We start from the raw sequence: 27650 nt of genomic DNA, 5'->3' as shown, positions 1-27650 counted from the left end.
CGAGGAGGGTGGTGAAACACTGGAATGCGTTACCTAGGGAGGTGGTGGAATCTCCTTCCTTAGAAGTTTTTAAGGTCAGGCTTAACAAAGCCCTGGCTGGGATGATTTAGTTGGGGATTGGTCCTGCTTTGAGCAGGGGGTTGGACTAGATGACCTCCTGAGGTCCCTTCCAACTCTGATATTCTATGATTCTATGAGGCCTGGTTGGATCATGCTGTTCAGGTGGAACAGGAATGGGCATGCTGCAAAAGGGAAAAAAGAAAGAGACTAGTGGAAAGTCTGCAAAGACCTGCTCCTGAATCTATCAGGGTACTCAGGGCCAGTAATCCAGAGGCAACTGCTGCTGAATACCTCTCATCTTTGGAGAGCTTTGAAAGCACTGAAAATGGAGAGCATGCTATATTAAAATTCCAGACTGCCCATCAGGAACTTGGAGCGAAGCTACCTCAATATCTGGCACAGATGGAATGACTCCTGCAGAGAGCCCACTGTAAGATAGGAATCGCAGGGAGTGATTTGGATTGTCTCAGACTGGAGCAAGGGTTAACGGGTGCTACCCATACTGGACTGATGTTGTTCCCGTTGCGATTAAAGGACAGAAAGAGGAATCCCCCATCTTTTGCCACACAGATGAGAGAGGTCAGGGAGTGGGAAACAGGATTGTGAAGATAACCCTTCCTGAAGGACTGAAATGAGAGTGTGTACTATGGAAGCCACTCAGTATAACTCCACTCCAGAAAGTGACCTTGTGATGAAACAGATCACTGAGTTGCAAGAGAAAGTAGCTATCCTGACAGTGAAACAGCACTTTGTAGTGTCTCTCCAACAAATGACCGGAGGTAAAGTATCTCGACTCCCAGAGGCAAATGCAAGATGGACAGCTATACCAGAGAGGCAAGGGTCAAGAAAATGACAGGGCCTGGTGGACCGCACACCTCTTGGAGCCCATGCGTTTCTGTTATTGGAGTGGAGAAGATGGTCATTACGTATGAGGATGTCCAAATCCTGTAAACCCTGGGAGAGCTGAAGAATGATTTAAGGCCCTCTACGTCAGTAAGACAGCGGGACACTTTGGAGGGACCAGGTAAGGGAGCACCATGGGTCTGTAACCACCTTTGCTTCTCCCCAACTCAAAGACACGAAGACTGAGTCTTTGCCTCCAACTATGCCAGGCTTGCCTGTAGAACTGTGTGGACCAAAGTCTGAGGTTGGGGTTACTATTGAGGGAATAGAGTGTACAGCTGTTCTAGATAGTGGCTCTCAGGTCACTGTCATCTTCAAATCCTTTTACTGGCAACATCTGACCCATCTGCCCCTGAAACCCCTAACCAGGTTGGCTGTCTGGGGGTTAGCTGACCAGTAGCAATACCTAGGATATGTGCTAGTGAAATTAAAATTCCCAAAGGATGTGGTTGGAATTGAGAAAGAGAGAGACACTCTTGCTTTGATCTGTCTGTCCACTGGATATCCAAACCAGATGCCTTGTATAGTAGGAACACATGCAGCCGTGGCTCAGCTATTCAAAGAATTTTCTGGACCTAAGTACGCTCAAAGCCTGGAGATCCACGCACTGTGTTTAGAAGCATATCAAGCTAAAGGAGGAGAGCGAGATCAGTGTAGATTTCAAGGACTGGTGGGAATAGTCAAACTAAAGATCTGGGCCTCTAGTTACTATTCCTGCTAGGACAACCCATCTAGCGGATGGAATTGCTCAAGTGGATCAGATGGACACCAATCAGTTAATCCTGAGTGAAGCTTCAGATACAGATGTGCTGCTGGGCAGATTGATGGTGAAGAGAGGCATAGCTAAAACCTCATCTTGTACAAAAGTGTCAGAAAAGCTACCAGTGGCTAACGAAACTGAGCACCCAATCACTAATCCCCGGGGAACTGCAGTAGCTCACATATACTTGGCTGCAACAGTGGCCCATGCTGCTCAAAGATTATACCCATATTTGACCCAGAGAAGTGGAACTTTGGAAACTCCCCAATTCCTCCAGCGTGGAAAGAGAGACTGAAATGGAAACTAACACAAAGGCCCCAAGTGTTCGCCACTTGTGGAATGTGGGTTGTGTCAAGGGAGTTGAACATCACATTCGGTTGAATGATGATAGGCCTTTCCCTGAACGATTGAGAACACTAGCACCTGCAGATGTGGCAGATGTTTGGAAGTCTGCAGAAATCATCAGGAACTCTAGAAGTTGTTATGCCTCCCCAGTTGTTGAGGCCAGAAAAAATAATGGGAATGTACACATGTGCATAGATGATTGTACTTTGAATATCTGTAGAATCCCCAACCACCCCAAGAGTGGATGATGTCTTAGACTGCCTAACAGGAAGCTGTTGGTTTTCCGTTTTGGATCTGAGAAGTGGACACTATCACGTACCCATGGGACCAGCTAATAGGGAAAAGACAGGCATCATCTGTCCATTCAGATTCTACAAATTTCTGAGAATACTACCCCAGGGAATATCTGGGGCCCTGGCCACATTCCAGAGATGAATGGAGCAGACTGACGGTGACGTGAACCTTCTGGAAGTCCTGGTATATCTGGATGACTTGATAATGTTCAATCACACTTTGGAAGAGCATGAAGAATGCTTGTTGAAAGTGCTGGACTGCCTGCAGGAACAAGGATTGAAACTATCTTTAGACAAATGCCAGTTCTGTCAGGAAAAAATAAAGTACATAGGCATATAATCTCTCGAGATGGAGCTGCTGCAGATCCAGATAAGCTGGAAGTCTTGAAGGCATGGCCAAGACCCAAAACCTTGAAAGAATTGTAGAGTTTCTTGGGATTCTGCAATTATTATAGGCAATTTGTAGAAGGAATTTCTGGCCTTTGTTGACCCTTAAATGAACTCACCACTGGGGTATTCCCCCATAGGAAAAGGCCAGGCTCTATATCCGGATGCCAACTACTACCAAGTCAATGAACCCTTTGGTGCCTGGTGGACTCTGAATTGTGAGAATGCTTTTCAGATGTTAATAGATACAGTAGCATGCGTCAGTGCGTTAATTTTGGCAATACTAAAAAAAGATATCTACTACACATTGATGCTAGTATGGAAAGACTTGGAGGAGTCCTCTACCAAGAACATCCAGATAGATGAAGACCAGTTGCCTATGCTAGTAGGAGTCTAGCATCATTGAAAGAACTAGCCAGTTCACAAACTAGAGTTCTTAGCATTAAAGTGGACTCTGACCAAGAAATCCCATGATTATCTCTATGGAGCCAAATTCACAGGCTGTACTGATAACAAGCACCTGGCTCGGTTCCCCCTGCCTGAGGGGCACGATGGTGAACCCCCTGGCTCTGTTCCCCCTGCCTGAGGGGTGCGTGGGTGACCCCGCTGGCTCCGTTACCCTTGCCTGAGGGGCATGAGGGTGATAGCCATGCCCCTGGCTCCATTCCCCTTGCCTGAGGGATGCATGGGTGACTCCTGATGGCCCCTCAGTTCACCTTAACTGAGGGGCACATGTGTGTCCCCGACAGCTCTGTTTCCACTGCCTGAAGGGTGCGCGGGCCACCTCCCTGGCTCAGATCCCCTGGCCTGAAGGGAGTGCTGGCGACCTCTCGGCTCAGTTGCCCCTGCCTGAGGGGAGCACAGGTGACCTCCCTGGCTCTGTTCCCCCGGCCCGAGGGGAGTGCGGGTGACCCTCTGAGTGACTCGCCAGCTCGGTTTCCCCTGCCTGAAGGGAATGTTGGCGAACCCCCTGGCTCCATTACCCCTGCCTGAGGGGTGCATGGGCAACCCTCTGGCTCAGTTGCCCCTACCTGAGGAGCAGGTGGGCAACCCCCCCCACTCAGTTCCCCTGCCTGGGGGGCACACGGGTGACCCTGATAACTTCATTCCCACTGCCTGAGGGGCGCATGGGTGACTCCCCCCCGGCTCAGTTGCCCCTGCCTGAGGGGCGCGTGGGTGACCTCCCTGGTTCGGTTCCCCCTGCCTGAGGGGAGCGCGGGCGACCCCCCCCCGGGGTCCGTTCCCCCTGCTTGAGGGGAGCGCGGGCGACCCCCCGGGGTCCGTTCCCCCTGCCTGAGGGGAGCGTAGGCGACCCCCCGTGGCTTGGTTGCCCCTGCCTGAGGGGAGTGCGGGTGACCCTTTGGGTGACCTGCTGGCTTGGTTGCCCCTGCCTGAGGGGAGCACGGGCGATCCCCCCCCCGGCTCGGTTGCCCCTGCCTGAGGGGAGCACGGGAGACCCCCCCCCGGCTCGGTTGCCCCTGTCTGAGGGGAGCACGGGAGACCCCCCCCCGGTTCGGTTGCCCCTGCCTGAGGGGAGCGCGGGCGACCCCCCCTGAGTCCGTTCCCCCTGCCTGAGGGGAGCGCGGGTGACCCCCCGGGTCCGTTCCCCCTGCCTGAGGGGAGCGTAGGCGACCCCCCGTGGCTTGGTTGCCCCTGCCTGAGGGGAGTGCGGGTGACCCTTTGGGTGACCTGCTGGCTTGGTTGCCCCTGCCTGAGGGGAGCACGGGCGATCCCCCCCCCCGGCTCGGTTGCCCCTGTCTGAGGGGAGCACGGGAGACCCCCCCCCGGCTCGGTTGCCCCTGTCTGAGGGGAGCACGGGCGATCCCCCCCCCGGCTCGGTTGGCCCTGTCTGAGGGGAGCACGGGAGACCCCCCCCCCGGCTCGGTTGCCCCTGTCTGAGGGGAGCACGGGAGACCCCCCCTGGGTCCGTTCCCCCTGCCTGAGGGGAGCGCGGGCGACCCCCCTGGGTCCGTTCCCCCTGCCTGAGGGGAGCGTGGGCGACCCCCCGTGGCTTGGTTGCCCCTGCCTGAGGGGAGTGCGGGTGACCCTTTGGGTGACCTGCTGGCTTGGTTGCCCCTGCCTGAGGGGAGCACGGGCGATCCCCCCCCCCGGCTCGGTTGCCCCTGTCTGAGGGGAGCACGGGCGATCCCCCCCCGGCTCGGTTGCCCCTGTCTGAGGGGAGCACGGGCGATCCCCCCCCGGCTCGGTTGCCCCTGCCTGAGGGGAGCGCAGGCGACACCCCCTGGGTCCGTTCCCCCTGCCTGAGGGGAGCGCGGGCGACCCCCCGGGTCCGTTCCCCCTGCCTGAGGGGAGCGTGGGCAACCCCCCGTGGCTTGGTTGCCCCTGCCTGAGGGGAGTGCGGGTGACCCTTTGGGTGACCTGCTGGCTTGGTTGCCCCTGCCTGAGGGGAGCACAGGCGATCCCCCCCCCCGGTTCGGTTGCCCCTGCCTGAGGGGAGCGCGGGTGACCCCCCTGGGTCCGTTCCCCTGCCTGAGGGGAGCGCGGGCGACCCCCCCCCGGGTCCATTCCCCCTGCCTGAGGGGAGCGTGGGCGACCCCCGTCTCCGTTTCCCCAGCGTGAGGGGAGTGCGGGTGACCCCCCTGGGTCTGTTTGCCCTGCCTGGGGGGCAGGAGGGCAACCCCCTGTCTTGGTTCCCCCAGCCTGAGGGGAGTGCTGGCGACAGCCCTGCCCCCATCTCTGTTCCCCCGCCTGAGATGCAGGTGAGTGACCCTTGCCCAGTTCCCAGCTCTGTTCCCCCTGCCCGACAAGTGGCAACCCCCCTCCTGTCTCTGTTCCCCCTGCCTGAGGGGGGCGAGGGCAACCCCCTCCCCCGCTCTGGCCCTTTTCCCCCTGCCTGAGGGAGTGCAAGTGACCCCGCCCCCAGCTCTGCCCCTCCTGCCTGAGGGGAGCATGTGCCCCCCCGCCCCGAGCCCGTTCCCTGTGCTTGAGGGACATGTGGGTGACCCCCCGACTCCGGCTCTGTTCCTCCTGCCTCAGGGGCGCACAGGCGACCCATGCCCCCACTCCTGGCTCTGTTCCCCTTCCATTTGGGGTGTGTGCAGGTGAGCTCCTTTGTCCCTGGCACTGTTCCTCCTGCCTGAGCAGCACACAGGTGACCCTCCCCTGCCCCCTGGCTCTGTTCCCCCTGCCGGAATTTGGGGTTTTACTTAGAATTATTTAATGGACAAGCTGCTTCTTTGTAAATGCAAAGAGGTGAGTAAGAGAGGCCCTAGAATTCTAAGCAATTTCTAAGGATTCCTGTGACAAATCCTCTCATAAGCAAGTGCTAGAGAATCGCGGGGGGGCTAATTTCTCCTCTCTTTGAGCTAATCACTGAATAGGAGAGCTTTTTGAGCCATGTGCAGAATTGATTTGGGCTTCTATCTCACCGAGTCTCCTAGCTGCACACAGCCGCATGGACAAAGCGTAGCCTTTTCTCTTTCTTTGTTGTGTTTCAGAGAACAGTGTTGCCATCCCAAACCTTCATCACTTCACATCGCCTCACCCCACCAAAATCATGAAATTAGCTTAAAAATCAGTCCAGGGCTGCATCCCAGCCCGTGGCTCTCCAGGCTTCAGCGCACATATTGCCAGACCCCAGAGAGGCCATGCCCCCATTGCTCTGAGCCCCAAGTATTCCTTGGCCCCGAGCACAGGGGTGCAGGGCTCCAGCCCTCCTGTGGGCAAGGCAGGCTGCTCCCAGCCATGCAGAGCACAAGCACAGACCCTGACTGGCCCCATCTGCTCTAGGTGCTGCTGCTCTACCTGGCTCTGGGCATGCACATAGCGCAGCCTGCAGCCGTGGCAAGGGACAATGGTTGTATCTAAAGATGCATCAAGCTAGCAGACCTCCCCCACAAGGTGCTTTCCATGCGTTCATGCGGAGGCACCCGGCGCCTCCTCAGCTTTAATGTCCCGAACTGCGGCAGGTCTCTGGGAGGGGCTCTGCTGCATGGGAGAGCAGCTTGCTCCTTCCCAGGGCCAGTGGGACCCCCTTTCCCTCATCCTAGGCTCAGACAGACACCTCCTGTGCAGCACCTGGGGCGGGTGGAGTGGATCTAGGAGCCAGGATGCCTGGTCTTATCAGAATACAGACCCTTTGGCCCCTACAGTCCCAAACCTTGTTCCCCCTTAAGTCACTGTAGTAGAGAGATTTCAGAGTAACAGCCGTGTTAGTCTGTATTCGCATAAGCTTTCCGATGGAGTGAGCTGTAGCTCACGAAAGCTCATGCTCAAATAAATTGGTTAGTCTCTAAGGTGCCACAAGTACTCCTTTTCTTTTTGTAGTAGAGAGAGCGCGCCTCGGGTACTGGGCCTGGTGCAAGATCTGAGGCCTGAACGAGAGGCTGTGAACCAAAGTCAGGCCCTGTATTAAAGCAGATACTCACAAGTTCACTGTCCAGTACATGAACTTGGTGACGTTGTTGCTCGTGTACTAGGCAACAGATAGTTACATAAATATGTTCCAGCAAGGACAGATACATCCCAATCTAGTACAAGATAAGCTAGTTTGACAAAATAATGAATAGAGATTTTCTTCTTTCCTGGGCAAACAGATCACCTGGGCCCTCTGTCTTCTGTTCCCCCACTGGCCATAACCGGCTGCCTTCCACCTCACTGGGACCCTGTTTCCTCAGCCCTTTGTTCTCACACTGGCCAAAACCAGCTGGCTTTCAAGATGGGGTGGGCCTCTGGGTCATGAGTTGCTAAGTTACAGTGTCCAGGCCGTGGTCCACGTCCATGCAATGTCTGGTCCCCTGCAACAAAAAACACCCTCTCCCACCACCTTGTTAAACATGCAGCTCATAGGGAAACAGACACAAAGAGTATTCATACAAACCATTAAGAAAATCCTCCACTTTGTCACAGGGATATTTTGTTCAAGATATCGGGAACAAGAGGAGGTAACAAACGGATGTCATGAAATACGCTAGGTGGTGTGTAAGTTGTGTATTCCAGTTGTTTACCTCAGCTTGTAACTGTCAGGGTACTTCGCCTTAGCCCTTTATCTAGCCGAGGGGGCTGCAGAAAGTGCTGCTGCTGACTGACCTGAGCCCATTGTAATGGGCACACATGTGCTCGTGTACCTGTAACCACAGAGCCAGGACACTAGGACCATGCTCCGTTGACACTAAACCTGGCCGAATGCCTGTGGTCTTTCTTTGAGTAACATTGAGGTCTGCTGAATGAGTGGGCTGCCTCATCTGCACCAAGGACAGAAGCACTGGGCAGCCTGAATAGCGTTAGTAAGGCAACGACATTCCAGCCTTCAGCACTTAACGCTGGGTAGTACCAGTGAGGTCTGCTAAACCAGCTACCTGTGCAGAGCTCAACAGCACACTGAAAGGACACGCACACGCGAGCCAACTGACAACAGCCATGAGTCCCACAGCCTGTGTTGGTAACTCAGGCTGGCTGCAGCCCTAGATCAGCTTCTCTGAACTGGTCCCTTTTCTATCTGTCCTTTCCCCGCCAGCAGGTCTCTCTCAGTCTCCGCTCACTCTCCTCCTCGGACTCTCTGGAGGCTTCTCTGTTATCCCTAGGCAGGTGTCTGATTAGCCACACAGCCCACCTGTTGGGTGGCTGTGAGGCCTTTCCCCACCTGGGAAGGAGAGCAGAGTGCACACAGGGCAGATTGGACCCCTGATCTCTTCAAGGGGCAAATCATCCTGTGATAGAAGGTGAACAAATGTATAAGTGTTAAGTATCAGAGGGGTAGTGTTAGTCTGTATCCACAAAAACAGTGAGGAGTCTGGTGGCACTTTAAAGACTAACAGATTTATTTGGGCATAAGCTTTTGTGGGTAAAAAACCCACTTCTTCAGATGCATGGAGTGAAATTACAGATACAGGCATAAATATACTGGCACACGAAGAGAAGGGAGTTACCTTACCAGTGTTGACAAGGCCAATTTAGTCAGGGTGGATGTGGTCCACTCCTAATAACTGATGAGAAGGTGTCAATACCAAGAGAGGGAAAATTGCTTTTGTAGTGAGCCAGCCACTCCCAGTCCCTATTCAAGCCCAAATTAATGGTGTTAAGTTTGCAAATGAATTGTAGCTCTGCAGTTTCTCTTTGAAGTCTGTTTTGGAAGTTTTTTTTTTTTGAAGAATGGCTACTTTTAAATCAGTTATTGAATGTCCAGGGACATTGAAGTGTTCTCCTACAGAGCTTTGTATGTTACCATTCCTGATGTCTGATTTGCATCCATTTATTCTTTTGCGTAGAGACTGTCTGGTTTGGCCAATGTACATGGCAGAGGGGCATTGCTGGCACATGATGGCATATATCACATCAGTAGATGTGCAGGTGAATGAGCTCCTGATGGTGTGGCTGATGTGATTGGGTCCTCTGATGGTGTCACTGGAGTAGGGTGAAGCTCTGTTTAAATCTCTTCCAGCTTTCCATATTTCCAGAGAGTTGCAGCTCTGGTGGAGCTATCAGCTGCTCCATTTTTCCTCTGGTGAAAAAGTTTAATAAAACTTTGGGGGCCATGATACATAAATTTGTAAATAAGCATTCCAATAATTGGAACCTAATGTTGCAGCAGTTGCTCTTTGCCTACAAGGCTGTACCACATCCCAGTTTAGGGTTTTCACCATTTAAACTTGTGTATGGCTGCAAGGTTAAGGGGCCATTACAGTGGGTGAGGGGTTTACACCTTCTCCAGGACCTAACATTCTGGACTTTGTAAACAACTTACAAAACACCCTCCGAACCTCTTTAGCCCTTGCTAAAGATAATCTAAAAGATGCTCAGGAAGAACAAAAGGCCTGGTATGATAAACATGCCAGAGAGCGTTCCTTCAAAGTAGGGGACCAGGTCATGGTCTTGAAGGCGCTCCAGGACCATAAAATGAAAGCGTCGTGAAAAGGGCCATTCACGGTCCAGGAGCGCCTGGAAGCTGTTAATCTCATAGCATCCCCCACCTCAAACCTAAAGCGTACCATATTAAATCTCTAAAGGCCTTTTATTCCAAAAAAGGAAAGGTTTGTCAGTTTACAGCCCAGAAAGAAAACAACACTAAGTGGCCTGAAGGTGTCTACTACTACTACAAAAAAAAGTGCTGGGGGCGTGGAAGAGGTGAACCTCTCCATGCCCCTTGGACGTATGCAGCGACAGCAGATCAAGGAGCTGTGCGCTACCTATGCGCCAACGTTCTCAGCCACCCCAGGATGGACCGAACGGGCATACCACTCCATTGACACAAGTAATGCTCGCCCAATTAAAGCCCAACCTTACTGGGTGGCTCCTCAAGCCAAAACTGCTATAGAACGGGAGATCCAGGACATGCTACAGATGGGTGTAATCCACCCCTCTAACAGTGCATGGGCACGTCCGGTGGTTCTAGTTTCTAAAACAAATGGAAAAAATATTCTTTTGCATAAACAACCTTAAGCTAAATGCTATAACTCACCCAAACAACTATCCAATGCCACGGACAAATAAGCTATTAAAAAAAAAAACTGGAAAGTGCCCAGTTCATCTCTACCTTAAACTTAACCAAGCTGTACTGGCAAGTACCACTAAATAAATCCACCAAGAAAAGGTCAGCCTTCATCACCCACATAGGGCTGTATAAATTTAATGTGCTCCCTTTGGGGCTGCAAAATGCACCCACCACCTTCCAAAAACTTGTAAATAGTCTCCTAGCGGAATTTAAAAAAAATCGGCAGTCACCCATCTCAACAATGTGGCCATATTTTTGAATTCATGGGCAAAACACCTGAAGCATCTCTGAAAAGTCTTCAAGCGCATAAGAAAGGCAGAACTAATGTTAAGGCTAAAAAGTGTCAAATAGGCCTAAACAAACTAATTTACCTTAAACACCAGGTGGGTCAAGGAACTATCAACCTCCTACAGCCAAACTGGATATTATCCAGAAGTGGCCTGTCCCAAAGTCAAAAAGACAGGTCCAATCCTTCTTAGGCTTTGTAAAGGTTTGGACTCACCCCTGCGACACCTCCTGCTGGTAGTTGTCAGGAATTAGCTCGTCCAGCCACCAGAGCGCCCACTGCAGGCCGGTGATCTGCCTTACCGCTGGCCCGTGTCCCTCCCAAGACCCGGTGCCCCTTTCTCTGGGGTGCTGCCTCCTGGCAGTACCCCCACATTCTCAGGTTCTGGGTCTCCCCACCCAGGGGAACCCCCACCCTCTAACCCCACCTCACCTCAGTCTGGGCTACTGCCAGTCCCCACTTAGCCCCTTATATCAGGGGCAGACTGCAGTGTATACACCACTCACCACCAGAAAGGGGGTTTTGGCCCTGCTGCCTCCACCTACCCATGGGCTGCCCCTCTGCAACCCTGCACCTATTTGGCCTGTAGTCAGGCCTGCAGCCTGATGCTTTCCAGGCAGGAGCTCCCAGCTCCTCTAGCCCTTCCCCAGCCCTGCTCCAATCTAGGTGCCCTGCTCAGCACCTTTCAGCCAAGCCCTTCTCCCTCTACAGGCAGAGGGAGACTGAGTGGGCTCCTGGCTCATAGCCTCTTATAGGGGCCAGCTGGGCCTGATTGAGCTGGCCACACCTGCGGTTGCTCCCTTAATCCGGCTGGGCTTTTCTCCACAGCCCCAGCCCTCTCCCCGGGCTGGCCGCAGCCCTGTCAGGGCCGGAGCAGGTAACCACCCCGCTACAGGCTTGGCCAAATATTACAGGCAATTTGTACCGCACTACAGCCAAATTGCTGCCCCACTGACAAACCTAACAAAAAAAAAAACAGCCAAATGCAGTTCAGTGAACTAAAAAGTGTCAAAAGGCCTTTAACCAGCTTAAAGCAACACTCATATCTAACGCTGTGTTAAGGGCCCCAAACTTTGACAAACCGTTCCTAGTGACCACAGATGCGTCCAAGCGTGGTGTGGAAGCAGTATTCATGCAAAAAAAGAACCAAATCAAAAATTCCATCCTGTCGTGTTTCTCAGCAAAAAACTGCCTAAAAAAAAAAGCCACTGGTCAATCACCAAAAAAAAAAGGTTACGCCCATACGTTTGGGGACGGTGTTTTCACCTGCAAATCGACCAGGCTGCGCTACAGTGGCTTCATGCCACCAAAAAAAAATAACAAAAAACTTCTTCGGTGAAGTTTAGCTCTCCAAAATTTTAATTTTAAAATACAATACAACACATTTCGAAAGCTTCTAACAAACTGGCTAATGCCCTCTCCCGTAAAAGTTTCCCAAAATCAACTGGTTAAAATCGTCCTTAAAATATAAAAAATATTGTTAGTTTTTATATAATCAGTAGTATATCTAAAGGCACATGTGTCTTATTAACTCTATTTTCTCAAGCTATTTTCTAAAGCTCAAAAAAAAAAAAAATCACAGCCAGTGTGGAGCAAGCTGTCCAGCACCTCCTGTGATTTGAGGGTGTGTGTTATAAATATAAAGGAAAGGGTAACAACCTTTATGTATGCAGTAACATCAAATCCCTCCTGGCCAAAGGTACAAAATCACTTATCTGTAAGGGGCTAATCAGTTCCATTAACCTAGTTGGCACCTAACCAAAAGAACCAATTTAAAAAAAAACAACAACTTTCAAATCTGGGGAGGGGGAAAGGTTTTGTTTGTGCTCTTTTGTTTGGTTCTCTTTTAAAACAAAAAGACAAAACAAAAAAACCAAGCAGGTAATCCAGCTCCTACTAAATAATACATCTAAAATTACAAAAATTGTAAGTAATAGCAAAAAAATGCGTTAAATTGTCTTTTGTTTTAGCTTGTAAATTTTCCCTATGCTAAAAGAAAGGTTTATTCCTGTTTTATAACTTTAAAGTTAAACCTAAAGAAAAATCGTCTGTGTTTTAAATCTTTTTATTACCCTGTAAAATTACCTTCCATCCTAATTTTACAAGGGTGCGTCTTTTACTTTTTTCTTTATAATACAGTTCTTCTTTTAAAAACCTAATTGGTTTTTTGTGTCCTAAGAACCCACGGGTCTGGTCTGTGCTCACCTTGTTGAGCTTTTGGTTGGTATATTATTCTCAAGCCTTCCCAGGAGAGGGGGTAAAGGAGCTTGGGGAAATATTTTTTTGGAGGGGGGGGGGAAATAGGGCTCCAAGTGGCCCCTCCCTGAATGTTTGTTTAAATCACTTGGTGGCGGCAGCAATACCATCCAAAAACAAAACAAAAAAATTTGGGCCTTGGGAAAGTTTTAACCTAAGCTGGTAAAATATAAACTTAGGGCGTCTTTCGTGCGGGTCCCCACATCTGTACCCCAAAGTTCAAAGTAAAAAAAAAATCCCCCAACAGCTTCCCTTCTGATCCGTAACAGCCTCCCTGACCCACAAACTGCAGTACTTATTTCCACACTTCCCGGCCCAGTATAGCAGCTTCTTCAGCCTCCTCTCCTCTGATGGGCCACCTCCAGTGTATCTGCATTCCCTTCAACCTTCCCCTAGTGCGGACACACTCCCAGTCTTATACATGCAAAACATTCACAGAGTCCTCCCAACCTGACCAATCTGTGCATGGTATGCAAATGAGGCTGAAGATGGTGATCTCATAATGCTAAACATTTTATAAATCAGTTTATATTTTAATAATATTTTTAAAAGATTAATGGACCTGTGACTGATGCAGGAGAATGGGGAGCAGCTCCCCATGGCCCTGAGTACTGCTCAAGCTGGGTATGAACTAGCATGATTCATAGATCTGTAGATTTTACAGCCAGAAGGGACTGTTAGATCATCTAGTCTGACCTCCTGTATAGTACAGGCCACAGAAGTTCACCCAGTTACCCCAGTGTTGAGCCCAACAAATTGTGCTTGAGTAAAGCATATCTTCCTAGGCAGTCTGTTCCTGCCTAGGAAGATATGCTTTACTCAAGCACAAATCCCACTATTGTCCTACTGTTTCTAATGGTAAGAACAGCAGGACAATGGAACAGATGCCTAGGGAGGTTATGGAAGCACCTTCACGGGAGGTTTTCAATAGGAGGTTGGAGATCCACCTGCCTTGGATGTTTTAGACACAACAAAGCTTACATCTTGGCCGGGGGTTAGCCTAGATGACCCTTGCGGTCCCTTGGTTCTATGATTCTAGCCTTATGGTTCTATGACTCTAGAAAAGATACCCAATCTTGATCTGAAGACTTCAAGAAAGGGAAAATCCAGCAGTTCCCTTGGTAGCTTGTTCCAACGTCACTGTTAGAGTTTTGTGACATGAGCATATAGTGTGGCATGGAATATGGGGAGGAGGATGGTGTACGTGGTGCAGGCACAGGTTATTGGGTTGTGTAGGATGGGCTGTCAAGAAGATAGACGAGTCAGGTAGCTGTGTCTGAAGGAAGTGGAGGGTGTTGTGTTTGTGTGATGGGGCTATTGCTCTCAGCTGCAATTTCCCCCCCAAGATGGTCCAAGTTTCAACAGGGTGATGTCATGCATCCTTTTTGTGACCCAAAGTGGGGGACATAATAATAATTCATGCAGGAAACAAAATGCTCTGGGCTTCCTTCCCTTAATGTAAACAATTCTGTCTCTAACACTCGTCTCGCGATTCCTTCTTTCCGATGTAAAGAATTTACCACAATACAAGTGAGAGGACACAGCATTTGTGTGGAACATGGGGAACTTGCAAACTTTGTCAGTGAAATGGGTGATGTTCCTCAAAATTGTGGGCTGTTATGAAATATGAATATAGGGGGATGCAACAAATCAAATGACTTTGAAGAGGGATCTGTTTGAAGTGGAGTGGGGAAACCTGGAATCATGGTAGATACAAGCTTATTTGTTCAATGTCCTACCAGTCTCTTTCCCATGCTCATCAATGAGGGTGTTTTCTGCAGGAGTGATGTTAAAGCCACAAAACCAGGAAATTAAGGGCAGATAGTTCACAAGACTCTGGAGTGAGCACATCCCTCCATTAACATTAAGACTCCACAGGAAACTGTATCCAACCTGTCTCAGCTAGAGTGAGGGTCCGTGCAGTGCATGGGAAGGGGTAGTGACTCAGAGAATAAATATATTCATGTGGGAGAAAGAAAGGGGGCAGGATTTTTGCCACGCCCCAGGAAGTTCAGAGTCCAGCTTCTCCTCCATTCCTAACCTGCCTTTACTAAGCCCAGATACAGCCGTGATCTCTGAGCGGGGAATGAGGGGGGTGGGCAGTTGGTTATGGGCAGTTGCTCCATAACCAACCTACAACATGTGTGGGGACCAGAAAATGGAATTTCTGCCATCCCTCTGACATGATTTTATATACCAGAGCTTTAATATTTAGTTATGTGTGTGAGTGCACACTCTCTGTTGAGAATCTAGTTCTCTTTTCAGTCAGGGTTTCCTTCTCTACTGTATGCTTCATTCTGCCTGTCATGAGTTCCAGTCGAAAAGGGGCGAAACAGGAGCTGCCAAAGCCACTGGAGCTAAGCAAAGGTAGGTTAGCAGATCCTCAGGTGTATGTGTAATCTTCGGGGCCGGCCTGTGGGAGCCCCCAGAGAAGGTGAATGCCTAGGGCTGTCTCTGCCATCCAGAAAATGGTGGAGATGGAAACAACTTGGGAGTTTGTTTTATTTATATAGTTTTTGAAGCAAACTTAGTACTGGTTAAAGACGAAAGGGGAGTTAACTCTCCATTACCCTTTTGGTCCTTGCCTTCATTGCAGAGACATAAGCCACCAAATCTTATCAGAGACATAAGCCACCAAATCTTATCATTGCAGAGACATAAGCCACCAAATCTTATCTAATCACAAATGCCATCAGGTGATCACATCCTTTGTTCTCCTGCTGCAGCCATCCCACCATCCGTACAGATTTCCGGAGATTTTATAGATAGATAGATAGATAGATGGGGTATATGGAGATAGATAGATAGATGGATACTCTGCTTAGAATGAGCTCTCACTTCTTTCCTTCAAGAAGTTTCCTTGTGGTGTATAACGGCAGCCTTGGCATTGTCTTCTCAACTCATATAGGTCTAAAGCAGCTGTATCAGCACCAGTTGCTCTGTGATGCCATGTTAGTGTGTGAAGGAAGGAGATTCTCCTGTCACAGGTGGGTTTCTGTTTATCTATCTGCTGTCCTTGGCCTATGCTGGAGAGCAGAGCTCTGTATTCTGTGTTATCAAGGGAGCAACAAAGGCTGCTGAGATGGGAGGATAAAGCAAACTGACATAGGAAAATCCCACATAGCAATGAAATACCAAATGATAATTGTATCACCTCTCTTGGCCTTAAGACCCTACACCACTTCATACATCTCTTTCAATGACTGGCTTTTCCCCCTAACAAGTAAACGTTCACCCAGTTTTACAGCCGTCTTTCCCCAAGATAAAGCAGGAGATCTGATATTGCATAATTTTGCATGGAAAATACTTTGCAAAGGAAGATTAATAATAATAAATAATAATAATAGTAATAATAGAGATGACTTTAAGAGATGGGGTTAGCATATCAGCACTGATCACAGCAATGATAAGGGAAGACACAGGCTGTTCCAGCTTCCCCATCACAACTGCTGGGATCCTGCCATTGCCAACATGGAGACGCTTGGAGGAAGTGTGACCGGCCTCTTGTGAATGAGCCTTACTCATACCATGGTGATAGGCACCTGGACAATACCGGCAGCTTGGATAGACAGAGCTAAGGCTGCCCCTCACGGGGAGGAGGTCAGCACCCTGGGGCAGAACTTCAATAACTCCAGTGGCCTCAGCCAGGAGAATCGCCTATGCAGGATATTCCCCTTCGCTAGATACCTAACTTTATGGCCCCTTTATGCTTCCAGAGCAGAGTAAAGGGTCATAGCACAGTAGAAAATTGGTCCCCTCATCTTCCTGCTTCTTCTGATCACTGGCCTCCACTTTCCTATTACAAGTCTTGTCACTGGTGTGAGACCCTTCTCCGCTGCAGAGCCTATCTGTCTGGAACAGCTTCCTTCTCTCTCTTTACAGAATTTAATAGGACTGTAGCCAACAGGATTTAAACTATGGGGCGCATCCTAATCTGTTGTAAATTGGCACCACTGAGAGGAGGAGTTATGATCATTTATGCTGACTGAGGATCTGTCATTGAATAGGATTCTATACAAATTACTCTAAAAATCGCTAGGATTTAATAGGAAATTAGGCCTTGCCTGTACATTTTTGGAGCCATCCTACACAATGTAGCAGGCATGCAAGTACCTATTAAATTCTTTAGAATAGTTCAGAACTGCTATAGGAAGCTGACCATCCTCTGTAAAATTCCACAGGAGGTGTCCATAAGAATTGCTTCATCAGCTTTCCATTCTCTTTCCAAATTCTGCTGAAAGCCCCCCTCCCCCCGGTCAATTGATTTCTCTCTCTCCCTCTGTTGTTATTTCTATATCTACCCAGCTAGGGATTTAGCTGTGAAAGGCACTATGGAACTGTCAAGGTTCCTCCCCCACTCTGAACTCTAGGGTACAGATGTGGGGACCTGCATGAAAACCTCCTAAGCTTACTTTCACCAGCTTAGGTTAAAACTTCCCCAAGGTACAAATTAATTTTATCCCTTGTCCCTGGATCTCCGCTGCCACCACCAAACTCTAACTGGGTTTACTGGGAAACGTAGTTTGGACACGTCTTTCCCCCCAAAATCCTCCCGACCCTTGCACCCCACTTCCTGGGAAAGGTTAGGTAAAAATCCTCACCAATTTGCATAGGTGACCACAGACCCAAACCCTTGGATCTGAGAACAATGAAAAAGCCTTCAGTTTTCTTACAAGAAGACTTTTAATAGAATTAAGAAATCCCCTCTGTAAAATCAGGATGGTAGATACCTTACAGGGTAATTAGATTCAAAACATAGAGAATCCCTCTAGGCAAAACCTTAAGTTACAAAAAAGACACACAGACAGGAATAGTCATTCTATTCAGCACAGTTCCTTTCCCAGCCATTTAAAGAAATCATAACCTAACACATACCTAGCTAGATTACGTACTAAAAGTTTCAGAGTAACAGCCGTGTTAGTCTGTATTCGCAAAAAGAAAAGGAGTACTTGTGGCACCTTAGAGACTAACCAATTTATTTGAGCATGAGCTTTCGTGAGCTACGTGATGCATCCGATGAAGTGAGCTGTAGCTCACGAAAGCTCATGCTCAAATAAATTGGTTAGTCTCTAAGGTGCCACAAGTACTCCTTTTCTTTTTACTAAAAGTTCTAAGACTCCATTCCTGTTCTATCCCCAGCAAAAGCAGCATACAGACAGACACAGACCCTTTGTTTCTCTCCCTCCTCCCAGCTTTTGAAAGTATCTTGTCTCCTCATTGGTCATTGTGGTCAGGTGCCAGAGAGGTTACCTTTAGCTTCTTAACCCTTTACAGGTGAGAGGATTTTTCCTCTGGCCAGGAGGGATTTTAAAGGGGTTTACACTTCCCTTTATATTTGTGACAGGAACATTAATGTGTATTATCAGATCCTAAGTGCCCATGTCCACATGATAAATGATATTTCCACATTTGCAGCCTGTGAAACTGAATCTGCTGTAGATTTCTGCTCTGACAAGTTGCAGTTACCTTCCTAACCCTGAGCACCAGGTTCCTGCCCCAGGCAATGTCCAGCAAGTGACATCACAACCTGATTTAGATGCATTAAAGCAAGGAGTCCGTCTATAGCAGGGGTGGCCAACCTGAGCCTGAGAAGGAGCCAGAATTTACCAATGTACATGGCCAAAGAGCCACAGTAATACGTCAGCAGCCCCGCATCAGCTCCCCTACCCTGCTCCCAGTGCCTCCCACCCACCAGCAGCCCTGCCAATCCGCACCTCCCCCCCATCCCCACACCTCCCAATCAGCTCTTCCGTGACGTGCAGGAGGCTCTGGGGGGGGGGGGGGAGGAGGGAGAAGCAAGGGCACTGCAGGCTCAGAAGAGGGGGTGGAAAGGGGTGGAGTGGGGGTAGGGCCTGTGGCAGAGCCAGGGGTTGAACAGTGAGCACCCCCAGCACATTGGAAAGTTGGCGCCTGTAGCTCCAGCTCTGGAGTCGGTGCCTAGACAAGGAGCCACATATTAACTTCTGAAGAGCCGCATGTGGGTCTGGAGCCACAGGCTGGCCACCCCTGGTCTATAGGGCTATTGTTTCCAATGCACGGTCGTTCTTCGAAATCCTCAGCATACTGATTTCATATACAAGAGAATAGAAAATTACAATAAATACATAAATAAATAAAATAAAAAGCTATTCCCCTGATGCCCTATATTGTGCTGCAGTGATGAATGGAAGTGTGATCCCGCCCTGCAGAGAAAGAGGGCTGGAGAGTCTCTTTCTGTGCCTACTTGTCCTTAGCAGTCAAACATATGGGGGGTCTTTTCTTTGTGGCCTAACAGGTGTTGCTGCTCAGGGTTTAGAGATCATGGCTCCTTTAAAACCTCGCCCTGAGGTCCTGAGAGGAAGTGCTGAGTGTTCCCCAAAGAGGAAGTGCTGGTATGTGTGTCTGTAGCTCCAGACATGAGGAGGCCCACACATAACAAAGCAGCGAGAGCTATCCGTAATCTGGGATGGACAGGGCATCCCTCCAGGGATGTCCCAGACAGGAGCCCAGAGGAGCACCATGCCAGGAAGGAATCATCTGAGGAGGACTAACTCGGCCTGACCCAGCATCTGTTGCCCAGAGCTGTATGGGGCTGTGAATACTTGGGCGTATGACCTTGTACTGGGAATAAGGAGGGAGTAGGGGAGGTTGTCACTCTCAGTGGGTTAGCAGAGAGCAGCAGAAGTTGGCATCAGAGGGTTTTGTTGGGGAAAGTTTACAGGCACTGAAGATGACCAGGAGCATCAAGATTCACTGCTGAACTGGTACTCTGGCCAGCACTCTTGAACTGTGGGTCTAGGCACAGTGCTCAGCATCCATCCTTTTATATAAATAGTGGTGTCCCCCAGGGGTCTGTTCTGGGACCAGTCCTATTCAACATACTCATAAATGATCTGGAAAAAGAGGTAAACAGTGAGGTGGCAAAATTTGCAGATGAGACAAAACTACTAAAGATAGTTAAGACCCAGGCAGACTGCGAAGAGCTACAAAAGGATCTCACAGAACTGGGTGCCTAGACAACAAATTGGCATATGAAAGTCAATGTTGATAAATGCAAAGTAATGCACATTGGAAAACATCATCCCAACTATACATATAAAATGAGGGGGTCTAAATTAGCTGTTACCACTCAAGAAAGAGATCTTGGAGTCATTGTGGATAGTTCTCTGAAAATATCCACTCAATGTGCAGCGGCAGTTAAAAAAGCCAACAGAATGTTGGTAATAATTAAGAATAGAGAATGGATAATAAGACAGAAAATATCATATTGCGTCTATATAAATCCATGGTACGTCCACATCTTGAATCCTGCGTGCAGATGTATTCGCCCTATCTCAAAAAAGATATATTGGAATTGGAAAAGGATCAGAAACGGGCAACAAAAATGATTAGGAAAAAGAAAAGGAGTACTTGTGGTACCTTTAGAGACTCACAAATTTATTTGAGCATAAGCTTTCGTGAGTTACAGCTCACTTCATCGGATGTATTCAGTGAAAAATCCAGTGGGGAGATTTATATACACAGAGAACATGAAACAATGGGTGTTACCATACACACTGTAACGAGAGTGATCAGGTAAGGTTATTACCAGCAGGAGAGCGGGGGGGGGGAGAGGGAACCTTTTGTACTGATAATCAAGGTGGGCCATTGCCAGCAGTTGACAAAAACGTCTGAGGAACAGTGGGGAGTGGGGGGGGGGATAAACATGGGGAAATAGTTTTACTTTGTGTAATGACCCATCCCCTCCCAGTCTCTATTCAAGCCCAAGTTAATTGTATCCAGTTTGCAAATTAATTCCAATTCAGCAGTCTCTCGTTGGAGTCTGTTTCTGAAGTTTTTTTGTTGAAGTATTGCCACTTTTAGGTCTGTAATTGAGTGACCAGAGGGATTGAAGTGTTCTCCAACTGGTTTTTGAATGTTATAATTCTTGACGTCTGATTTGTGTCCATTTATTCTTTTACATAGAGACTGTCCAGTTTGACCAATGTACATGGCAGAGAGGCATTGCTGGCACACGATGGCATATATCACACTGGTAGATGTGTACGTGAACAAGCCTCTGATATCGTGGCTGATGTGAGTATTTGCTTCACTCACAAGAAACCACACACTACACAACAGAACCACTAACCCAGGAACCTATCCTTGCAACAAGGCCCGTTGCCAGCTGTGTCCACATATCTATTCAGGGGACACCATCACAGGGCCTAATCACATCAGCCACAATATCAGGGGCTCGTTCACCTGCACATCTACCAATGTCATATATGCCATCATGTGCATCAGGGTCTTAGATATATTAGATATATTAGAATTGGAAAAGACACAGAGAAGGGCAATAACAATGACCAGGGGGATGGAACAGCTTCCATAAAATGTGAGATTAAAAAGACTTGGACTGTTTAGCTTAGAAAAGAGATGACTTGGTAGAAGTCTAAAAAATCATGAATGGTGTGGAGAATGTGAAGAAGGACGTTTTAATTATCCCTCTAAATAACACAAGAACTTGGGGGTAAAATTAATAGTCAGCATGTTTAAGACAAACAAAAAGAAATACTTCTTCACAAAATTCACAGTCTATCAGAAACTTGTTGCCGTGGGATGTTATGAAAGCCAAAAGTATAATTCAGTTCAAAATTGAATTAGTAACTTAATGGAGGATAGATTCATCAATGGACATTAGCCAAGACTGTCAGGGACACAACTCCATAGTATCATAGAATATCAGGGTTGGAAGGGACCTCAGGAGGTCATCTAGTCCAACCCCCTGCTCAAAGCAGGACCGATCCCCAATTAAATCATCCCAGACAGGGCTTTGTCAAGCATGACCTTAAAAACTTCTAGGGAAGGAGATTCCACCACCTCCCTAGGTAACGCATTCCAGTGTTTCACCACCCTCCTAGTGAAAAAGTTTTTCCTAATATCCAACCTAAATCTCTCCCACTGTAACTTGAGACCATTACTCCTTGTTCTGTCATCTGCTACCACTGAGAACAGTGTAGAGCCATCCTCTTTGGAACCCCCTTTCAGGTAGTTGAAAGCAGCTATCAAATCCCCCCTCATTCTTCTCTTCTGCAGACTAAACAATCCCAGTTCCCTCAGCCTCTCCTCATAAATCATGTGTTTCAGTCCCCTAATCATTTTTGTTGCCCTCCACTGGACTTTTTCCAGTTTTTCCACATCCTTCTTGTAGTGTGGGGCCCAAAACTGGACACAGTACTCCAGATGAGGCCTCACCAATGTTGAATAGAGGGGAACGATCACGTCCCTCGATCTGCTGGCAATGCCCCTACTTATACATCCCAAAACGCCATTGGCCTTCTTGGCAACAAGGGCACACTGTTGACTCATATCCAACTTCTCGTCCACTGTAAAGCCTAGGTCCTTTTCTGCAGAACTGCTGCCGAGCCATTTGGTCCCTAGTCTGTAACGGTGCATGGGATTCTTCCGTCCTAAGTGCAGGACTCTGCACTTGTCCTTGTTGAACCTCATCAGATTTCTTTTGGCCCAATCCTCCAATTTGTCTAGGTCCCTCTGTATCCTATCCCTACCCTCCAGCGTATCTACCACTCCTCCCAGTTTAGTGTCATCTGCAAACTTGCTGAGGGTGCAATCCACACCATCCTCCAGATCATTTATGAAGATATTGAACAAAACCGGCCCCAGGACCGACCCCTGGGGCACTCCACTTGATACCGGCTGCCAACTAGACATGGAGCCATTGATCACTACCCATTGAGCCCAACAATCTAGCCAGCTTTCTATCCACCTTATAGTCCATTCATCCAGCCCATACTTCATTAACTTGCTGGCAAGAATACTGTGAGAGACGGTGTCAAAAGCTTTGCTAAAGTCAAGGAACAACACGTCCACTGCTTTCCCCTCATCCACAGAGCCAGTTATCTCCTCATAGAAGGCAACTAGATTAGTCAGGCATGACTTGCCCTTGGTGAATCCATGCTGACTGTTCCTGATCACTTTCCTCTCCTCTAAGTGCTTCAGAATTGATTCCTTGAAGACCTGCTCCATGATTTTTCCAGGGACTGAGGTGAGGCTGACTGGCCTGTAGTTCCCAAGATCCTCCTCCTTCCTTTTTTTTAAAGATGGGCACTACATTAGCCTTTTTCCAGTTGTCCGGGACCTCCCCCGATCGCCATGAGTTTTCAAAGATAATGGCCAATGGCTCTGCAATCACATCCGCCAACTCCTTTAGCACTCTTGGATGCAACGCATCCAGCCCCATGGACTTGTGCTCGTCCAGCTTTTCTAAATAGTCCCGAACCACTTCTTTTTCCACATGGTCACCTCCTCCCCATGCTGTGCTGCCCAGTGCAGTAGTCTGGGAGCTGACCTTGTTCGTGAAGACAGACGCAAAAAAAGCATTGAGTACATTAGCTTTTTCCACATCCTCTGTCACTAGGTTGCCTCCCCATTCAGTAAGGGGCCCATTCTCCAGGTGTCCCTATATCCCCAACTGCCAGAAGCATCTGGTACTGGCCACTCTCAGAGATAGTATACTGGGCTAAGTGAACTGTTGATCTGGCTCAGTATGGCCATTCTTATGTTCTAAAGGAAAATCAGACCCCAGAGAATCACCAACACAATTTCCTGCAACTCCTAGGTTGTTCCTTTCGGACATTTCCAGTGCACTAGATTTTGCAGGATGTTCTGCATTTCATGTGAATTGACCTCCCTTGTTGTACAGTGCTGCCAAGAAAGCTAATATTTCACAAGTAGGAAAGAGACTGACTCTTTGATGAGGGACTATGTATGGAATGGTGTTTTGTGCTGGAAATCATAGGTTTTAATCTTACTTTTTCCACTCACTGTTGTTTACATTTTTGTGGACTTACTTTTGAACATGGCTTCATACTCATTACTCCTAGTAAAGAGGCAAAGTCATTCTCTCCATGGTTCTGGCAGAATTAAGAATAGATCCCAGGTCTCTACTATAACACCTGCTGACTACGAAGGTGCCAATTCTATGTACCTGTCTGTAACCACTACTTTAATCACTAGACAATACTTTCCTCCTAAAGACAGGAAAATAATTTAGGGACTCTGATACCCAGTATTCCACTGGTGTGTAGAAAATAGTTTTGTAGTCCCTTGTCGAAGTGTATGTTCTGACCTACCTCCAGCAGCTGGTCTACATCTTAGCTAATAGTTCACGTTAGCTCAAGTGGTAAAGCTCTGTGTTTGGGATTTAAAGATCCTGGGTTCAAACCGTGCTTGTTGATGTTCCCAACTTTATGGTCATATATAATAGATGTTTTTCCAGTTTTTGTTTTAAAAAGGGGTTATTTAATGTACACAGTGAGAAACATCGGTAAACACAGGTTTTATTGTTTGGAACTATGGTTTTCTCTCTTCCTGCAGAGTATTGCTAGCAGCTGTCAGTCCTTACTTTAAGGACGTTTTCACGAGCTTCGGCAAAGAATCCCAGGGTGGAGAAGTTGTGCTGCAGGATATGGCTCCTTCCATCCTCCAAAGCATTTTACAATATATCTACACAGAAGAGCTATCACTTAGTCTGGAGACAGCCCCAGATCTGTTTGCAGCAGCCAGCAAGCTACAGATCCGCCCCCTAGTGGAGATCTGCTGCAGGTAACACGAAAGGACCTGCAGTCTTATGAGTGTGCTTTAGGATGAAATAAATGTGTGTTTTAATGGTATCTTAAGGTAAAACCAAGCATCAATACAATTAATTTAAAACTCAGCTCATCACACTCAGGGTGGTTTAGACATGATCCAAGAAACTTTCACAGAAAATGCCTGTTCAAATTCAGCCCTGGGCAATTGTGATGAAATGTCACAGCCATGTAAATAGCTGTTCTGAGTAAAACGAGCTGTGGGTATCGGCCTGATTTTCAAGGGAAAGAGGATGAAATCACCATGATAATAATACCTTCCTCTTATATTCAGCCTTTCATCAGGAGATCTCAAAGTTATCAGTCTCAACAGAGGGATGACTTGGATTCCTATAGATCAGTTAGCCTGACTTCTATCCTGAGCAAATCAAGGGAACAACTGATACAGGACTCTGTTATTTAAGAAGTAAAGGATAGCAATATAATTAATTCCAATTATTGACTGACAGAACATAGCTCTTGTCTAACAAATTTGTTCTTTTCCAAGTCTGGTTGATAAAGGTAACTGTGTTGACTGATAGATTATATCTGGATTTCTGTAAAGTGTTTGACTTAGTGCCACATTCTGACTAGAAAACTAAGAAAGTTGCCTAACTGACGAATCTCAAAATGTAAATGTAAGTTTGGATTCATCATGAAGTGGGGAGTGCTCCTAGTGGGGGCTGGTTCTTGGCCCCAGTTCAATATTTTTATCAATGATCTTGAAGAAAATATATAAACATTGCTGATAACATTTGCATAGGACAGAGATTGGCAAGTGGTAACTAATGATGAGGACAGGGCAGTCATACAAAGCAATCTGGGTCACTTGGTGAGCTAGGTCCATTCAAATAAAATGGGTTTAACGGGGCTAAATGCAAGGGCATACATCCAGGAACAAAGAATGCAGGGCACACCTACAGGCTGGGGAACTGTATTTTGGAAAGCAGGTAATTCTGACAATTACTTAGGGGTCATTGTACATCACCAAAGGAACATGTGTTTGATGTAATGCTGTTGCTAAAAGGACTAACACAATACTTGGTTATATTAACAGGGGACTATCCAGCAACGGTAGGGATGTGGTATTCCCTCTGTATACAGCATAGATGAGACGACTCTGGAATGTTTTAAGTATTAATAATTAAAGACTGATGGGAACAGGGGCACTAGGTCTCCTCTTGGTTGCCCAAACCACCAAGCTATAGAGTCAGTCTCACTTACTGTCACTCTCTGGCCCAATTAATCTTGAATGATTTAATCCAAAGTGGAACAGCTTCAATAAAAGAGATTGAGGGCATCTCACATTAGCACTTGCCTGAGAGCTTTGGAAGACATGGTTCAAATCCTTTCTTTCCTCGGACAGAGCGGGGACTGAACCCTGGCCTGAGTGCTCTAACTACTGGGTTATAAATTGGGCACTACCTTCTCCTCCAGCCAGATTTTGAATGGGAGCCCAGTCTCTGAGCATGCCTGCCAGATCAGGCCCTGCAAGCACTATAGCTGTTTTTCTGCCTGTCAGTCCCCGGTTTGTGGATCACCCTGAGGCTTAGAAGGGAGATTGGCATCCGGACACAGAGTGAGACAGCAGTGCACATGTCTAGAGGCAGAAACATCGGTGCCATGGGAACTTTTACAGCAAAAATTTAGGGATCAAGAGAGTTTAGGCGCCTACGGGCTTAGCCAGCAGCCAAGCCAGGGTTTTGTGGAAATCAGTGGAGCCTAAAACTGGGCAAGTCTATACTAATATAGGTCTGTAGTGTGAAACAGACCTTAGGTACCTAAACCCCAGAGTACCTAAGTACCTTTGTAGATCTAGACCTCAATCTATTTAATTTATCCAAGAGCAAATTGAGAGGTGACTTGATTGCAGTCTAGAAGTACCCACACAAGAAGATAGCTGATAATTGAAGGCTCTTTAATGTAGCGGATCTAGTGCCTGAAAGTTGAAGTCAGGAAAGTTGAAACAGAAAATACTATGCAAATGTTTAACAGCAAGAGTAATTAAGCATTGGCAGATTTTAGCAAGGAATTTGGTGATTTTTCCATCTCCTGGAGACTTCAAATGGAGACTGGACATCTTTCAAAAAGACCCACTCTAGCCCAACCAGCAGTTAGAGGTGTGATGCAGGAATCACTGGGTGAAATTCTGTGGCCTCTACTATGCAGAAGGTCAGACTAAACCAGAGTTTCTCAAACTGTTGGAAAGCTGAGCCCTCCCACTGCTCCCTTTAGGAAAATGAAACCACCATGCCTCCCTGAAACTCTGACCAATGGTGTTACAGGTAGGTCAACCGAATGTTAATGAAATGAAATGAAGTTGAATTTTAAAATGTCTCAAATGTTATTGCCCTGTCCCTGCTCCCTGGCCTCATGTCTGACACAACAATGAGCAGTCCCTCAGAGCAGATTGTGAAGATCTTCATAGTCTGATTCTTCTTCGCCTTTCTTAGATGCTTTGATGAGCAATGAACTAGTTAACAATGTTGACATTAACGTATCATCATTGGCACATGAATTCACTGCCAGTGAAATGGAAGTGGCCGTTCATGCCTGCAGAGGACATGGTAACTCAGGCATCAGTTACACATGCCTGGGTCATGTTTTGAAAGTTGTCTTCATAAACATAACATTGACTTTTTTTAAAAAAAGTGAAGTTGAGACAGTGGAGAGTGAATGAGAGACTTGTCCACATCCCTAGCTAGTCCTGCAGGGGTACCCCACATTTTGGGACACACTGGAATACTTGATCACACTGGCCCTTTCTGTCTTTAAAAATCTATGCAATCTAAGTAGGCATGGGTTTAATAGGCCATGAAGACATCCCTGTCATCCCCCAAAATATGATCTAGGTGAGGCAGAGGTTGTGGTGAGAGGAGTTTGTGTGGGGGCCAGCATGGGGTCTTTGTGTACGTGTGTTTTTGAGCTGCCATTCTGGAGCCTTTTGCCTGAAATAAATTCACTAACTCAGTTACAACTGAATGGCCATAAAAGCAAGGCTGCCACCCTAATGTTGGGGTGTCAAACTCAGGAGAAAGTTTTCTCATGTAGTTTGCTTGTAAATTGTGTCTTTTGTGGCCCCCTAACGTGGCTAGTCTACATAGAGGGTAATACCTATTACTAGTATTGTCAGCGAATATTGTCATGCTCAGGGTCTAACTGGTCACCATATTTGGGGTTGGAAAGGAATTTCCACCCAGGTCAGATTGGCAGAGACCCTGGAGGTTTTTTGCCTTCCTCTGCAGCATGGGGCACGGGTCACTTGCAGGTTTAAACTAATGTGAATGGTGAATTCTCTCTA

General features: G+C 47.7%; 1 protein-coding gene across 9 annotated transcripts in view; it reads left to right on the top strand.

The window, feature by feature from the left end:
* The window catches only part of LOC142000798 (kelch-like protein 28), a 42725-nt gene that overhangs the window by 5727 nt on the left and 9348 nt on the right, over positions 1–27650 (top strand). For 6 of the 9 annotated variants that reach the window (XM_074975365.1, XM_074975364.1, XM_074975363.1 and 3 more), the window contains one exon: positions 24099–24326. In XM_074975365.1, coding sequence (XP_074831466.1) covers positions 24190–24326 — 137 coding nt within the window. In that variant the 5' untranslated portion in view covers positions 24099–24189. Of the gene's footprint in view, positions 1–15005; positions 15108–15648; positions 15692–20684; positions 20796–24098; positions 24327–27650 lie in introns of those variants that run through there. The other 3 variants (XM_074975360.1, XR_012642319.1, XR_012642320.1) reach the window with 3 other exon arrangements.

Source organism: Natator depressus, chromosome 18 (assembly GCF_965152275.1).
Source record: "Natator depressus isolate rNatDep1 chromosome 18, rNatDep2.hap1, whole genome shotgun sequence".
NCBI lineage: Eukaryota > Metazoa > Chordata > Testudines > Cheloniidae > Natator > Natator depressus.
The sequence above is the reverse complement of the archived record's forward strand: the minus strand, read 5'-3'. Positions and strand labels throughout refer to the sequence as shown.